The sequence below is a fragment of the Leopardus geoffroyi genome, chromosome C1, assembly GCF_018350155.1.
Source record: "Leopardus geoffroyi isolate Oge1 chromosome C1, O.geoffroyi_Oge1_pat1.0, whole genome shotgun sequence".
Taxonomy (NCBI): domain Eukaryota; kingdom Metazoa; phylum Chordata; class Mammalia; order Carnivora; family Felidae; genus Leopardus; species Leopardus geoffroyi.
In genome coordinates, this window is record NC_059328.1 from 157,282,700 (window position 1) to 157,299,552 (window position 16,853).

The 16,853-nt window shown below is 41.5% G+C and overlaps 1 protein-coding gene across 4 annotated transcripts in view; it reads right to left on the reverse strand.

The window, feature by feature from the left end:
* The window catches only part of STK39 (serine/threonine kinase 39), a 324,651-nt gene that overhangs the window by 68,150 nt on the left and 239,648 nt on the right, over window positions 1–16,853 (reverse strand). For all 4 annotated transcript variants that reach the window (XM_045480088.1, XM_045480087.1, XM_045480086.1 and 1 more), the window contains one exon: window positions 1,890–1,942. In XM_045480088.1, the coding sequence (XP_045336044.1) occupies window positions 1,890–1,942 (53 nt within the window). The remainder of the gene's footprint in view (window positions 1–1,889; window positions 1,943–16,853) is intronic.

The following is a 16,853-nucleotide window of genomic DNA, read 5'->3' on the forward strand; positions in this document are numbered from 1 at the left end:
GCCCTGCGATGGCTGGCTATCCTCAGGAAGCCAACACTAAGGTTTCTATCTGGTAAACAAAAGCAGACTCTTAACCTACAATGGCAAACGAGGCTGCTTATGCCAGCACAAAGGGCTAGGTAATGCTGATAGGGCCATCCTCCCCCTCCCCAAATCCTCAATTCAGAAATTCATTTCTTTGCTATCCCTTAAAATTAAAATTAATTTTATTGCCTCTGTAAATTTTAGATAATTAGATGAAAAAAACCCCCAGCGTTTGAATAAGAAGTTGTTCTTTTACTTACTGTACTTGAAACATTTATTATGGAATTACTAGATTTTGTCACAGTATTGGCTGGTCAACATTCTTATATTAAGAGACAAAAATAGAGAGCTTCTGGGTAACAGTAACTGGTGCTGTACAGTTTCATAGACCGGCTCCAAACTGTCAAAGATGGATGTTCCCAGAAGAAAGATCAATTAGCAAATTTGTTTAGGCCTTTTTAAAATATATAGTTTGTAAAAGGTACTTCGTATGTTAGTTTAATTCAAATATACTGGGAATCATAAAATCTTCAGGCTGACAGGGGACTAGAAATCAGGGCCAGTGTGCCTTGACCACATATGGCCCAGGAACATATTTTTTTGGCCAGCAGTGTTTTTTTGTTTTGTTTTACACTGAACGTGAACAGACAGAACTGCCTGGTTTCCTGAAGCTCACACCCCCTCCCCTCCCTGCCAACCCCAAACATTTGCTTTGGCTCCTGTACACATCTGAGTTTGTGTCTTCTTACAGGTTCTAATAGTAGGGAGGTCAAAGCAGTCAAGTGATTAACCAGGTAACATGCTAGAAACTTTCAGATTTTCAAAATTTTAGGAAATCAAATTTAATCAAATCAAAATGTACATGGAGCTCTAATACGTAAAATAATTACAGACTGTTGTTAGTTTATATATATTAATATAGTCAAGTGTATGAGCCTAATGTATTTTGTTTTAACAATAAAACAGAATGTATTTTAGAAGGTTTTCAATAGAGACACTGAGGCCGCTTTCACATATTTAAAAATCTGAAACCGTCAAGAAGAAGAGTCACAGTCTCAGCATCAGCATCTGATTTTCAGCTCTCTGGGTTGTTCTGGTTATACACTAAAGGGAGGAAATAGCAATTTTTGCTTAACAACTAATCTTGCGGTCCCCAAAGCCTGTTCGTAGATGTTATTTATCCATTAATTAACCAAAACTACTGGAGATTCTCCTGGATAGCAGGCATTTGCCAAGTGCTAAAGATACCAAGAAATGCGACATAGTTCTAGAAACTCCAGGCATCCAGGAGCTGAGAGAGCAACCAGTCTAGCCTTTAAGCTGTTTCACTAACTATTTAAAATATTAAAATTGTATTTAGAAGCAAGAATGGCAATGTGCCTACCAAGGTGTACTAACAGAGACCACAGACATTCCTCCCTCCACACAGGCTTCATATAATATGAACTGAGAGCAGAGGGGCAAAGCGGATCCCTTTTTTGTGTGACATCTCGTTTGTTGCTCACCTCTCATTAGGATTGCTCTCTGTTACTCATTACACTCACCATAACGTCCTTTAGGCCCTGTGTCCCCTTGCCAGTACTTGTTCTCATGGTTGAGCTAACATAGGTAATTTGTACATGTATGTAAACCACGCAGCATGCCACAGAAACTCATGTAGGCAGTAGTGGCTCGGTTTGGATTCCCCACAATTATTGCAAATCCTTCACTGCTTCTCTCCTTCCTGCCTTCCTTCCTTCCCTCCATCCTCCTTTCTTCATTTTTAAAGAAAGCATTTTCAAATAGCAGATTATAACCACACACTTGTAATGAATTTCTTAAAGGCTCTTTTCAGCAATAAGATAATAATTTCAATTAAAACTTACCTCTTCCTGGAGTAAACTCAAATCGTATGTCATTAAGTTCCTTTCTGGAGTTTCTGAAATATATAACATGTAGCACATTAAAATCCAACGAAGTGTAGTTTCATCAAACTAAATGTATTCCAATCTTTACAAGATGCTACTAATAGGCAGATAGTGTTTTACAATTTTGGGTTACCTCTGGGTACTTCCTCAAATGGGAGAGATAGTTATGACAATAATAAAAGGAGATATTTAAATGACTAAATTTACCTATATAAACATGTTTATTTCCCAAAATTCCAAAAATAAAACATTCTTTTATAAAATCTACACTAAATCAATAACCTTCAATGTAGTTCCATAATTAAAAATTTCAGAAGATTTTCGTCTGGAATAAATAATATTCAATACACTTTTCATATTTTTCCTGAAAATAGCATTTTATCAAATTATTTTTATTTTTATTTTTTTTAATTTTTTTTTCAACGTTTATTTATTTTTGGGACAGAGAGAGACAGAGCATGAACGGGGGAGGGGCAGAGAGAGAGGGAGACACAGAATCGGAAACAGGCTCCAGGTTCCGAGCCATCAGCCCAGAGCCTGATGCGGGGCTCGAACTCACGGACCGCGAGATCGTGACCTGGCTGAAGTCGGACGCTTAACCGACTGCACCACCCAGGCGCCCCTCAAATTATTTTTAAAAAGTGAAACAAACAAGGGTGCCTGGGAGGCTCAGTTGGTTAAGCATCCAACTTCGGCTCAGGTCATGATCCCATGGTTCGTGAGTTTGAGCCCCACGTCTCTGCTGAGCTGCTTCAGATCCTCTGTCTCCCTCTCTGCCCTCCCCCACTCATGCTCTCTCTCTCTCTCAAAAATAAATAAACGTTTTAAAAAACAACATTAAAAAAAAAGTGAAACAGGAAAAACAGTCTCAGTGGTAAGGTTTATGACAATGACAATACTATGCATTAAATCACGTAACAAAATGCCCCCAAAAGGATGTGTATTTTGTTATTAAAATTTTTGCTACATAGAGGGGACCCCTGAATGTTGTTTAATTATCCACTGAATATAGAAGCTTTTTTTAAAGTTTGTTTATTTTGAGAGAGAGGGGGGTGGGGGGAGAGACAGAAAGAGAGAGTGAGAGAGAGAGAGAGAGGTAGAGAGAGAGAGAGAGAATCCCAAGCAGACTGCACTCTCAGTGCGGGGCTTGAACCCACAAACCAAGAGATCATGATCTGAGAGGAAATCAACAGTCGGATCCTCAACCAACTGAGCCATCCAGGAGCCCCAAATAGATAAAATTTTTAAAAATAAATATAAAATGCTTACATAAAATTGTAATACATATATACACGTATATTCAATTCAAAAACTGATACTAGGTTAATATGGAACAAGCAAATACCTAAGATGTGAGTTTTCCATTTATATTAATTTCAAGAAAGGATATGGGGCAGTAAGTTATAATTAAAATGGCTTTCAATTCTCATAAGAACACTAAAATGTTATGATAACTCTCAACAGATGCTACAATTAAAGTTAATAAAAACACCATAAGAAACTGCAGTAGGAAACATGAAATAGTAATTTCTGCAAACCCTCAACTACTTGCTCAGCTGCCAAGGGTCCAAGCCAGAGACCAGAGATGGCCTGAATACCCATTCCAAACCTCCTCCTTCTGGTGCCAGAAGAGTCTGATCAAATCCTGTTAAGTAGTCCTGTTTGGGATCCTGGAGTAGTATCTCCTGGTCTCTACAAACAGTGCCCACATTATGATGCCACCAGCCTGTGGGCCCTTTTTGGTCTATAGCCTGACCTTGTTTCTTTAGGCCCCATGACATTCTACCACAGTAAATACAGGAGGCCCAGAAAAATGACAAAGGCATGTTACCGGCTTAGAGAAAGCCCTTCTCCCAGGGCCTAGAGATGTGGGTTCCAGTCTGTACTTTTCCACAAGCAGAGAAGTGAAGAGTCAAGAATTCAAGAGATGCCCAAGCCCAGGCCACAGACGTAAGAGCCCTGAACCACTATGAATCTCTTCCCAGGTGTCCCCCCACCTTGACTCTGTGACTACTCTCAGAGATAGAATAGGACTAGGGGATGACAGCAATTCCTAAAGCCGGGCTTCTTTTAGGAACTTCTGAGAATCTGGAAACTAAAAATCGTGAACTCTCTCTAAAAAGGGGGCATATGACCAACACATGAAATTGCAGACGACTGAAGATCGTTCAGAGATCAGCTTAGACCTCAGACTGAGTGACCCTCTCCTGGACGTGGAGTGGGCCATGAACCATCAGTGCCTTCGAAGGAAGGGCTGTTTGCCTGTGGCACTGTTTACCTACCAGTGTCGCCACACATTTACATAGTGCTTTCATATGTATCAGCAGTTCTTCAACTGTTTTTTTTTTTTTTTTTTTTGTAAACTTCCATAATGTCTGGCTTAAGATAGATGGATTCTTATTTTTGCTTCTGTATTCAGTCTGTTGCAATATCACATATCACATTGCCAGCCACTGGAAAATTCCACTCTACATGTTGCAATAATGAAAGTGAAAAAAAGCACATAATTTCTTAGTGTTATTATAAAAATAGTTTTGACCTCATGGGCTTCCTAAAGGGGACTCAGAGATCCCTAGGGCCATAGGAGCACACTTTGAGAAACATGGATAGCAAATGTCATGAATCAAATCTCATTTTCTTCCAGCAATCAACCTTTGAAATATGCAAAGTAGGTATTACTTGTTTTCCATTTTTTAGATGAGCACATTCAATGGCCTTTCCAAGTTTACAAATTTAGTGGCAGAGTGAGGACCAACAATTTTACATTGGAAATATCTAATACAAGTATAGAAAAGTGGATTTCTTTTCACTTTTGAGAAAACAATATTCCCCAAGATTTTGCGTATTACCATAAAAAGATCAGCAAGCATTCTTTTTAACAGCCTTGGTTTTATGTGCTGTATGTTAAAAAGGCTGAAATAGTACTAAAACAGTCCAATAAGGGAAAAAAATGATCACTAGGAAAGCAAGTATTTATAGTGTATTTAATAATGAAATGACAGAAGGAGAAAAAAATGAAAAGGAATTTGATTTGATGGGAATATATGTCATTGTTCCTTTCCTTTCCTTTGGCCAGTCTTATCTAAATTAGTTTGTCCTACTAAGACCATGAGAAAAGAAGTATAAGAACTGTACCCAGAATATCTTCATGCACATCCTGATTCTTTAAATATTAATACCACAGAAGTAATATCCAACACCCATAATCTCTATCTACATCAACTATGGCTCAAGTTATGGAGGTGGCCTAGTCAAGTCATTCTTTTATGACTCTGAACCTAAAATACTTGCCTTTGAAAAGATCACAGTGATTGATTGTGAGTAGTAGACTTGTCTCATCAGGATGAAATATGGTTGGAAAAATGCCTAATTGGATCTAACTACTGAAGGTCATCCTTTTATAAAGAATTAATCTTTTCAGACTCCTACTTAACACCTTTAATTGAAAGTACATTTACTTTAATTGATATGGCACAAGATACTCTTGATTTCAGAGAAGCTGAAAATAGGTATGATTTAAGGCCGGAAACTAAGTCTGTGCAACTTTACAGAGGAAATGTTTAAAACTTGAAAATTAACAGCTTCAAGACCCAGGCTACCTTTGATAACTCTTATTAAAAACCCTTTTAATACTAAAAATGACCAAAAGAATCCCACAACCCAACCCAATGAAAAACATACTCCTAAATTCAGTAATAAACACAAACCCTTATTTCTCATTATAGGTATACAGTATATCATAAAGGCAAAGGTCTACAGAACTCAGGCAGAATATATATATATTTTTTAAATAGGTAATGCCATCACGTGGTTTAAAACCCAAAAGGTACAACAGGGTATTGTATAAGAACTGGGCCTCCTCTTGCCACTCAACTACCTGGTCCCCTCAATGGTTGAGGTTTTTTGTGCATCCTTCCTGAAAGGTTTCATGCATATATTAGCAAACAAACATACATAGTTCCTTCTAACCTGTTTAATACAAGCATAGCATACTATATCCATTGTTCTACGCCTTGTCTTTGAACTTAATAGTATACCTTGGAATTTCTTCATATCGGTTCATAGAAAGCTTTCTCCTCCTTTTTTTTTTTTTTTTTTTTTTTATAGTTACACAGTATTCCGTTGTCTGCCATGTCCTTTTTTTGACCAGTTCCCATTCTGTGAACAGACTGTTTCCAGTCTTTCTCTATTGTAAACAAAGCTTAATTGTGTATAATACTCCTTGTCCTTATGTCATTTTGCAAACACACGAGTATGAAAATAAATTTCTAGAAGCAAATTGCTTGGTCGAAGGACAAAGGTATTTGCAATTTGATAGATATTGTCAAATTCCCCTTCATTTAAGTTGTACCAATTTATACTCTCTCAAGCAATTTGTAAACACCCTTGCAGGAACTTTAAATGAGTAAAGCAAGAAGTATATATATACATATACACATGCATATGTATATATACACATATATATGTGTATATATGCATGTATATGTGTATATGTATATATATAAATAAAAGCAAGGAGACAGGAGGACTCTGCCAACTGGAAAGCTTCTTTCCCATTTAAAGAGGGCAACCACTACTCAGCACCAGCTGGTTAAGCTAGGCAGGAATTTGGGCTCAATTTTGTTAAAAACTAAAAAAAATTTAAAAAATTTAAAAAAACCACCACAACAAAAAATGTGTATACAGACACAGACACACACAAGATACATATGTGCTATGTCCATTCTAAGTGGAAAATCAGAGATTTAGACTGTCATGTGTAAAGTCTTCCTTCTTGCTTCCTTAGTTCAACTCATCTGCAAGGAACATAGTGAACACTCAAATGAAGCAGCTGGCTATGGGGGTGGTGATGACAATCATGTGAGTGAACACGTAACTGTCCCTGGTGATAGAGGTGCAGAAGGCCTGTGTAGTTGAAGTATGCATTTTATAGGACGTAGCATTTTTCTGCACTTCTTAATGTACCATGTCAGGACTGTCTGATAGAGTTATTGCTCCTGGAGGGCTCTGAAGCCAAAATGCCAGCTCAGGACTATGTGTATCCCTTAGCTTCACATTAATGTCTTTTAGCCCATGCCAAAAAGTGTATGGGGGCACACACCCTCTATGAACCAGATGGGATCAAAATGCTTAGACCACTGGTTGTCAAAATGCAAAGACCACTGGTTGTCAAAGGGCATCATCAGCTGTAAGTGCCATTGGCACTGCATCCTTTCCACTCTGGAGTGAGGCTGAATGTCGACCATTTCCCCAAGCTCTGAGGTTGAAGGATGCAGCTGGGGTAACACTGGCAGGTACAGTGTTTCCTAGGGGCACAGGGGCAGCCCCTCCCTTCTAAGCAGCAGACAGCTCCCCCTTTCCTTACCTGAACCTGAGATTTCAGGTCAGGGTGAAGCTGCCAGCATCCGAGGAAGTCCAAAGGGACTCGCACTCCCAGACTCCCGGAACGTTTCTCCCCTTTCGGGAGCAGGATGGAGACTTTCAAACAGGGTGGGCCAGGGATCAGGACAACATTTTTAGTTCAAGCGTCTTTCCTGCTCTTGATACTGAAGTCTTTTCCCACAAGCTTAGGGGAGAAATGGACTATGGCTCCCACTAAGCTTCCTGGGCCTCCCCCTCCACAGCAGCAGAGAGCCTGGTACAGACTGAGGCCATACGGAGCTGTGGGGACAAAGGTCTACATTCAAATCCACTCACTACTTATTTGGCATCTGTAGTCTGTTTCCTTAAATGTGACATGGGGAGAATAATAATTAATGGCATTTACTATCTGCCAGTAAATGCTTGGTGCTTTGCATATGTTATCTCATGCCGTGCTCAAAACAACCCTTGATGTGGGGATGGCTCTTGTCCACTGTTATCTTACAGACAAGGAAACTGAGGCCTAGAAAGGGTAAAAGGACATATCCAAAATCATGTGTCTGATTAGCAGATGTGAACTAAGCCTAGAACGGGATGAATGTTACCCATGGTCTTCTCCAGTGCATAACCCTTACTGGAGGCACTGTGGGTCCTGCCCTGAGTCTATAGAGGCTCCTGACTGGTCTCTCCACATTCAAGGTCAGGAGCTACACAGGAGCCAGGCAGCTTGTTACCTGGAAATGTGATCATGCCACACCCTTGCTGAAAGACTCCATTTCTTCCCCTTATTCTTAAAACAAAATTTAAAATCCTTAGCATGACCCCCCCCCCCCAAGACTTGCTTCTACCTGTCTCTCCACCTTCAGCTCTCCCACACTTTCCCCTGCTCACCTTGTTGCTATCTCCTGGCCTGCCCTCTTTCCCCACATGCAGCTTTGCAAAGGCACAGTGTGAGTGCAGCAGGGACCTCGGGAGGCAGTGGGAGGAAAGGAATAACAGTCAGGGGCAATTCTTGTGAGGACTTTAGCTGTAAGGGGGTGGTGAGAAATACCTATAATGTGTGGTGGGGTAAAGAGAGGGCTTTTCTAAGATGGGAGAAAAGAGACATTTGTGTGTTACCAGGACAAGTAAAGAGGGAAACAGATGGGGAGGGAATGGAGAAGTGTTCCTGGGGCTACAGCATGTCGGGGACCAGCTCCCCTCACTGCTAGGAAATCTCCACTCTCTCTCTCTGTCCACGTGACTGACTCCAACTGTGCTCTGAGGCCTGGTTGTGTCTTTTGGGGTAGACCGGGAAAGAAGAGTAAAGGCAGCCAGATGAGGCGCCCTGTCCAGTGTGCTCTCCTAGCCTCCAGATCTGTGCTCAGTACCTTCATATTCTGCACCAATGGAATGTGATTACTTTAAATTTTTTAATGTTTATTTTGAGAGAGAGAGACAGAGACAGAGAGAGACAGAGCACGAGCAGGGGAGGGACAGAGAGAGAGAGGGAGACACAGAATCTGAAGCAGGCTCCAGGCTCCAAGCTGTTAGCACAGAGCCCATGTGGGGCTCGAGCCCACGAACCGTGACTTCATGGCCTGAGCTGAAGTCGGATGCTTAACCAACTGAGCCACCCAGGCACCCCAAGAATGTCATTACTTTAATGTCCATCTCGTCCATTAGACACTAAGCTCCCAAAGAGCAAAGACCTTTAGCTTTTGCTTGTTCACTGCTTGTTCACTGCTCTTCCCCTCAGCACCCAGCCCAGTGCCTTGGGAGTGAACAGATAATACTTGTCACATGAATGAATGAAGGAAGGAATACATGAATGAGTGAAAATTTTAGAAGTCTGGCTTTTGTCAAGTGCCTCTCCTTGGCCACCACCACCATGATTCCCTGGCTGCCTTTTCTCTGCCTCCCCAAGCCCTGCTGTCTGCCTGTCCCTTCGGTGTTAAATGTTCTGCCCTGACAATCCTCCCCTCTCCTTCTCTTTCTTGATGAGTAGTTCCAAATGCATAAGCCAAACCCAGGTACTGCCCCAGAGCTTTAAACCCATTATCCAAGTGCCTACACAGCATCTCTCCACGCGATGTCCAGACACAGAACAATCCAGCATATCCACAATGGAATACATCACTTTTCCTCTCAAATTCACTTCTCTCTCTGTGCCCAATGGCAGCAAATGGTGGGGATAGCCAACTACCACAACCTGTGGGTTAGACCTCCTTAAGATCAAAGCACCCATTTCTCTAAAACTCCACTACCGCTGACCGAAGGCGGGACACCATTTCTGCTACAGATAAGAATGAACAATCTAACGAACAAAGGGTATTTTATCCACACTCACACATACCACACACATACACATGGAGAATGTTGTCACTAGAGCTACAGATGTATAGCAAAAGGAAAAGGCCATAAAAGGTTGAGGAGCTATTACTCAGGGTGTAATCCTTGGCAGATGAATGTGTTGTAGGAAGGAAGAAAATTGTTGTACTTAATGAGATGTGGAAAACGATCCCAAAGCAATGAGAAGTTGAAGGACAGTGACAAGTAAGCCCAGAAACAAAAATCAGAAAGAGAAAAAAGAAGCCTCCTGTGTCCAGGCCCGTGGTTGCTCTGACACAGTGTTCACATGCATCTCTAGGCTTTCCCAGAGCAGAGTCTTTAGGTCCCTAAGGACTAGGGACCCTGAGCCCTGCAGCTCAGTCGCTCGCCAGCGATGACCTTCAGTCAGTCACCTCACCTCTCCAACCTCCCCTCCAGGTTCTTCTGCAGGAAAACGGGAAACAATGCTTCCCTCCTGGATTAGAGGAGCTGTGTACAGACACGGTGTGGGCCCCCTCACAGTGCTGGCAGGCGTTCTGATGCCTGATATTCTGAACCCCAGAGAAGCAGAAAGTCATGGTTCCAGTCCTTCAAGGGTTCACAATCCCCACAGAGAAGGACAGCTGACGGGAGGAAAACTAGCAGGGAAACCCCAACATAGATAAGTGCTTAAAAAGTAGTAGTAGGAAAAGAAATATTAGCCTAATTCAAAGAAAGGAGCATTGTCTCGCTCTTGGCTCTCACTCTATCCATCCTTCACACTCCTGTCAAATTAATCTTCTCTGAGGTACAGGACCAATCACAGAATCATATAATTTTACAACTGACAAGGGCCCTGGAGGTCACCTTAATCCATTTCCCTCATTCCTCGGGTGAAGAACTGAACCCACAGAGATTAAGTGGCTTAAGATTACACAGCTGGCTAATTCACTCAACACTCCACAAATACTTATGGATCATCTACTAGGTGTCAGGCCTGTCCTAGGAGCCACCAATGGCAGAAACGACACCCATACCTGAGACTGAGGCTTCTAGATGACTGCTTTTCATTCTTGACTGGTGGCTCTCACACTGCAGGGTGAGCCGAGGTGCACGCTCTGAAGGAAGAATTCTTTCCCCCAGTGATGCCCCTACCCCAGTAGTTGAGAAGTGCTGCACGCAGTGAGAGATGTTACAGATGGGAATGTGTTTTATACATGACTGATGTGATGATGGCACAAATAAAGGTCAGGAGCCACTGCTGTACCCATCAGCACTGTGTTTCAAAGCCCCGCCTGAAACAGAAGCTCTCCTTAAAGTGCAGATCTCCATATACCCTGAATGATGCTGCAGGAGTGTAAGTCACATACCTACCCCTCGCAGCCAAACCTTGGCCTTGCATTTAACTTGCCTCAAAAGCGTCTTGTGGATCAGTGAGTCTCCTAAAATATGAAAGTGACAATTCCTTTCAGCATTGTACCTTCAGACACCCAGAAATATGCCTATGGCCTAGCAAAGTAGAAGTCTGACAGCATCCAGAATTCTAGTCTAGACCAAGACATGCGGCATCACCCAGCTTATGATCAATGTCAAATCGATAGATCAGGAAGTCACACTGTTCCCTTTAACAAGAAAACATGAGCAGTGACTGTGTGTGTGCACACACACACAGTTTTGTATCTTGATATATCTTAAAGATTCTGACTTTCACACTGGTTGTCTGCAGGTCTGTCTACAGCTAGAACCTCAGGCTAAGGACTCTGATGCATCTCACTGGTTTCTGAGCAGCCTGAAGGACCCTTCAGATTTGCAGCCTGGAGGGAGCAAGCAGTCTGGCAGCAGAGGATTTCATACAGCTGATCTCTAAATTAGACTTGTGTGTACAGAGCCTTGCAAGGAAATTTCTAATACTCTGTGCAATGCTGATACCTATGAATAAATCACTTGCAAAAATATTATCATAAGTAACTGCGTTTACTGTCTACAGAAACAGTTTTCATCTGGAAATAATCCTAACTAAGTACCCTTAACAGAAACCTCTTGAACATCTCCTTGCTGGCCAGGTAGGGGAGGTGGCTGTTTCCTCTCACCAACATCGCCCACTCTCCAACCTAAACTAATGTGTTTCTTTTTTTTCTCTAGTACATACTTTGGAAAATCATGAAAAACACTTTAACGTACAGGAAAGTTCAAAGAGGAATGAAACAAAGTCACATGCACCTACCATCCAGAACTTTTAAAATGGTAACAGTTTGTCATATTAACCTCAGAGCTTAATACATAAAATTTTAATAACATTTTGCCTACACAGTACAAAATCGATTGTAATGTCCCAACTGTGGTAAATCATGAGCAAATGGATTATTGCATAAGGGCCCTATTTCCTGTCAAGTTCATGAAACTGTATTTTCATGGCTAGCAGTCCTTTTCAGCATTTAGAATGTTCAGTGAATATATTTACTGAATTGATTTTTACCAATAGGGCAAGAAGGAAATGGAGTGACCACATGAAAACTAGACTCAGGTGTATGGCTGGTAGAGGTAGAAACATTAGTCTACTCAAAGTTCCCATTTTTATAGTAGCCAAGAAAAACTGTTAGGCACGCTTACTAGTTAGAGGTTTTTGTGGATGTGTCTTGATTGAAATCCACTGATACAAGTCTAGAAACAGTCCTCACTGGTGTCGTTTAGGTTTGAAAGTTTGATGGCAGGGTTTACTGCAGAAAACGCAGACTCCACATTTCTGTGATGGATACCTCTCTTCAACGCATTCAGGCTCCCAAGTCAACACAACATGTAAGTTATACTAAAAATGCAAGGGCACCTCTAAGATTGGAATTCAACAACTGTCCATTTGGGCTCTTGATCTCATGCCGTGGCAGGTGTATTTATGCAGATCAATACAACATATGGGGCAGTGGGTGGTGCTGCATGTCTCTGCAGAGTTCCAGGATGAGTCAAGTTTCAAGATAATGCAAGTTTACTTAAAAAAATTTTTTTTTAACGTTTATTTATTTTTGAGACAGAGAGAGACAGAGCATGAGTGGGGGGAAGGTCAGAGAGAGAGGGAGACACAGAATCAGAAGCAGGCTCCAGGCTCCGAGCTGTCAGCACAGAGCCCGACGCGGGGCTTGAACCCACGGACCGTGAGATCATGACCTGAGTCGAAGTTGGACACTTAACCGACTGAGTCACCCAGGCGCCCCAATGCAAGTTTACTTTAAAAGGGACAAATGGGGGCGCCTGGGTGGCTCAGTCGGCTGAGCGTCCGACTTCGGCTCAGGTCATGATCTCGCAGTTCATGAGTTCGAGCCCCGTGTCAGGGTCTGTGCTGACAGCTCAGGGCCTGGAGCCTGCTTCGGATTCTGTGTCTCCCTCTCTCTCTGCCCCACCCCTGCTCATGCTCTGTCTCTGTCTTTCAAAAATAAATGAACATTAAAAAAAAATTAAAAAAAAAATAAATAAAAGGCGCAAATGGCTACAATATCTAATCATCATGGGAAACTATCCTCTTCCTTGGCATTTGTTTTAATTCTTGCAAAAAAAAAAGGATGGTAAGTAGTTCAAAGTTAAACCAAATACACAAATATTTGGTTATCAAAAATAACAGAAATTAAAGGGAACAGAGAAAGAGATACGATACACGAGTTACTCCCACTGAACACTGAATTTAGCTTTGTTTCCCCATAGCTCAGGCAAAAAAAAAAAAAAAAAAAAAAAAAAGGAAAGTATTGCATGATAGAGTTCTTTATCAAAAAAGAAACATGCAAGGCAGATGTTTTTCCCTTAGCATTAATATCAAGGAGAAATTTTGTACGGAAGCCCCTTTATAAGGGACACTTGAGTAATGCCTTCAACTCTGCTGCAAAGGACAGAAACTTTTCTTCATATAAATGTCTTCCAACTATGTGGTGCGAAAGATGAACATTTTTTTCTCCCATGTGCTGAAGGCACCACATTAAATCTTGCCTAAGTGATGGCATTTCTGCTGGGAGCTGAAATAATATAGCTGAGGTACATTGTTTCCTGATGATTTACCTCAATAGAGGGAGCCCAAAGAACCTGGAGAAATGAATGGCCCATACAGACTGCTTCTTGATGCCCTAAAAGTGTCTTTGTCAAGTGCTGCGATGGGTGATTTCTGTGACTGAACTCTGACTAGCATCTGAAGGCATCTGATAGTCTACATGTTGATTAAACAAAGATCTTTGACTCTAACACATATGTGCAGAGGTAACATTCTGCTGTGACCCTACAGGAGACTGACTTAGGTTATGTCCTCCCCTAGAAGGGGTGGTAACTGCAAAGAGGGGCAGGCTGCAAGGTGTTTGCATTTCAAAAGGAACCTCCGTGGAGGGCCAAAAACTTGAACATGCACTCTGCTGAACACCAAACTCTGTTGCTTCAGAACACAGAAAGGATAATTGTTTGCTTCAAAGTTTTAAAGACTGCCCGCTTCTAATCAAGAGAGTTAGTCAGGAGAGAACTTTAGTATAGCTGCAATAATATAAAGTGAGCAGATAACCATAAAATTCTTTAAACTTTAGCCAGGTGATCACAAAAGTAGCAACAACTATGCTTTAACTTTCCTATTAATTTATATCTATAATCATATTCAGGGAAAGCTACATTAAAAATTAGCAAATTTAAAGGGAACACGATCATTTTCAACTAGATTTAAAATACCCATCTGATAGGGGCATGTGGGCGGCTCAGTCAGTTGAGCATCTGACTTCGGGTTCAGGTCATGATCTCACAGTTAGTGAGCTCAAGCCCCAAACCGGGCTCACGGCTCTCAGCCTGTCAGCACAGGGCCCTCTTTGGATCCTCTGTCCCCTTCTCTGTCCGCCCCTCCCCCACCTGGGCGTGCCTGCTGTCTTTCTCAAAACAAAACAAAACCATCTGATAGAGAAGAAAACTGTGAAGGACTAATGAATTATAAGCGTTAACATCAGTGTCCTCTGGGTGAGACATGTAAGCAGACTCCTCCCTGGCTTTTCCGCAGGTAGTGCCTTAAGACGATTAAATTTAATGATAAATGAGACAGAGCAAATATTTTCTCTTTTGGTCCATTTCAGAGAAATGGCCTATAAGTAAATGTATTTACAGTCTAGTGTGGGTGACCCTTTGGCAAAGACATCATAAATCTTCAAACTGGACTTGCCTGAAATTACTTCAGGAAATGGCTATTTATAAAACATACACCTGCACAGAAAATAAACCTTGTTACTAGGCATTTGATAGGTTGTTGATGGGCATCAGAACAAAATACACATATATTAGAGAACATCAGACAGATCTTATCAAGACACTGGATTAGGACAGGACTTTTCCTCAGAATAATGTAAAAACAAAAATGAAATAATTAAAAAACTCAAGCCCCCCCCCCCCCTTCCCAACCCCAATAAACCACCCACTTGCTTTTGAGGCTTGCCGTTGTAGGATTCTCTATGTACTTACACTAACACAGTTGAAAAAGCACTAAGAGTAGGGCAGGCACCTGAGGGTGAGTGTGAGAGGCTTCCTTTGTGTTAACATACCCTAAAAAGGCAAGGGGATGTGAAAGCGTTCATTATTTGCATATGATTTAAAGTGAGGGCTAATTACCTTAAAATGTTTCTAAGTATTTCTACGAAACTACTTTTTCAATCTGAAGATGGCCACAAGTGGGGGGGGGGGGGGAATCTCAAGTTCAGTCCTATCTGCTTCCCATAGACTCCCTTTCGAAAACCCCATGGCTGATCTGAATGCACAACTCTTCCTGTGACTGTATTGTGGTCCTTAAAATGCAGCTGTCACGGGACACTTCCTTCTCATCTGATCCCAGCAGATTTTTTTTTAATGTTTTTATTTATTTTTGAGACAGAGAGAGACACAGCATGAGCGGGGGAGGGGCAGAGAGAGAGGAAGACACAGAATCCGAAGCAGGTTCCAGGCTCCAAGCTGTCAGCACAGAGCCTGACGCGGGGCCCGAACTCAAGGACTGTGAGATCATGACCCGAGCCAAAGCCAGACGCTTCACCCACTGAGCCACCCAGGCACCCCTGATCCCAGCAGATTTTGAAAAATCAACACTTTTACCTTCAGCAACCACTAAATTCATTCTCTGCCTCTGGAGCACTATCGTATGGTACTCATTGTCACAATGTTTCAGGAAGAAACCATCTCTTCAACAGTCCCAATAAAGTAAACAGAAATGGCATTCATCACTTCGCCTGGAAATCAACCATCCCAATTGGAAAATTCCAAGTACCTACAGTTCACTGAAATTGCAAAGTCCCTTGACCTAACCATGATCCTTACTCTGCGGTGGTGCGTCACTGCCTCCACTAGGAAGGGCTTGATTGAGAACAAGATTCAAAAGCAGACTTGCAAAACACAGAATCTCATTCTAATTGCTCCAAACAACTGTTTGCCTGTGTTCAAACACAGGCCGCATGACTGTCAAATACTGAACCTGATTTTCATGTGTCAGCCATGGAATCCTTATTTTAGAGCTACACGCACATTTTTGAGGCTATTGAAAAACATGCTGAGAATGTTAAAAGGCAACTTCCACATATGTAACTGCACCAGACAAGTGCAGGACTTGCCAGGACTGTGGGGATCATGCATTTTTCTTATCTAAGATTCCCTAATAAAAAAGACCCCAACAATTTTCTTCATGATGGTTTTTTCAGTGACTGATCCTTATACCCCAGCCTGTTAATCTCTGACAAGTTTTTAAGACTGACTTAGCTTTCTAGAACTCTTGACTTCTGTGAAAATTTAATAAAGGAGGTCAGGCTGGATAAACAAGAATTCTCACTCTACAGAAATATTTACAAGCGCATCCTGCAAACTACTTATTATTTGCTTCTTTACTGTAAATTGATGTTTTTTTTTTTTTCATAAGGAAGTACAAAAAACAGTGCCACTGACAGGGAAGGGGTTCAGAAAGAAAAGTCAAGGGGGCCCTTTGCGAAGTGATTAACATAAGAGGAGAGCCTTTTTCCATAGTTTGAGGCAAGATAAAATAAACATTGATTATCTGTCAAGTTTAATTTAAGAGAATTAGTGGATTTAAAAAAAAAAAGTAATCAAGCCAGTGAATATCTATAACAAAGATAAAGAGACGGTAAAGGTCAACAATTATGAGCATTTTAATATACAGAATTTAAAAGATGGGCCAGAGGAGCCATCATGCTATGTTGTGTCTCTCCCCAGAGTGCCTGGCACACAGTCTGGCACATAGTAAGCTCTCAACAAATATTCAAGAAATCTAACTGCATC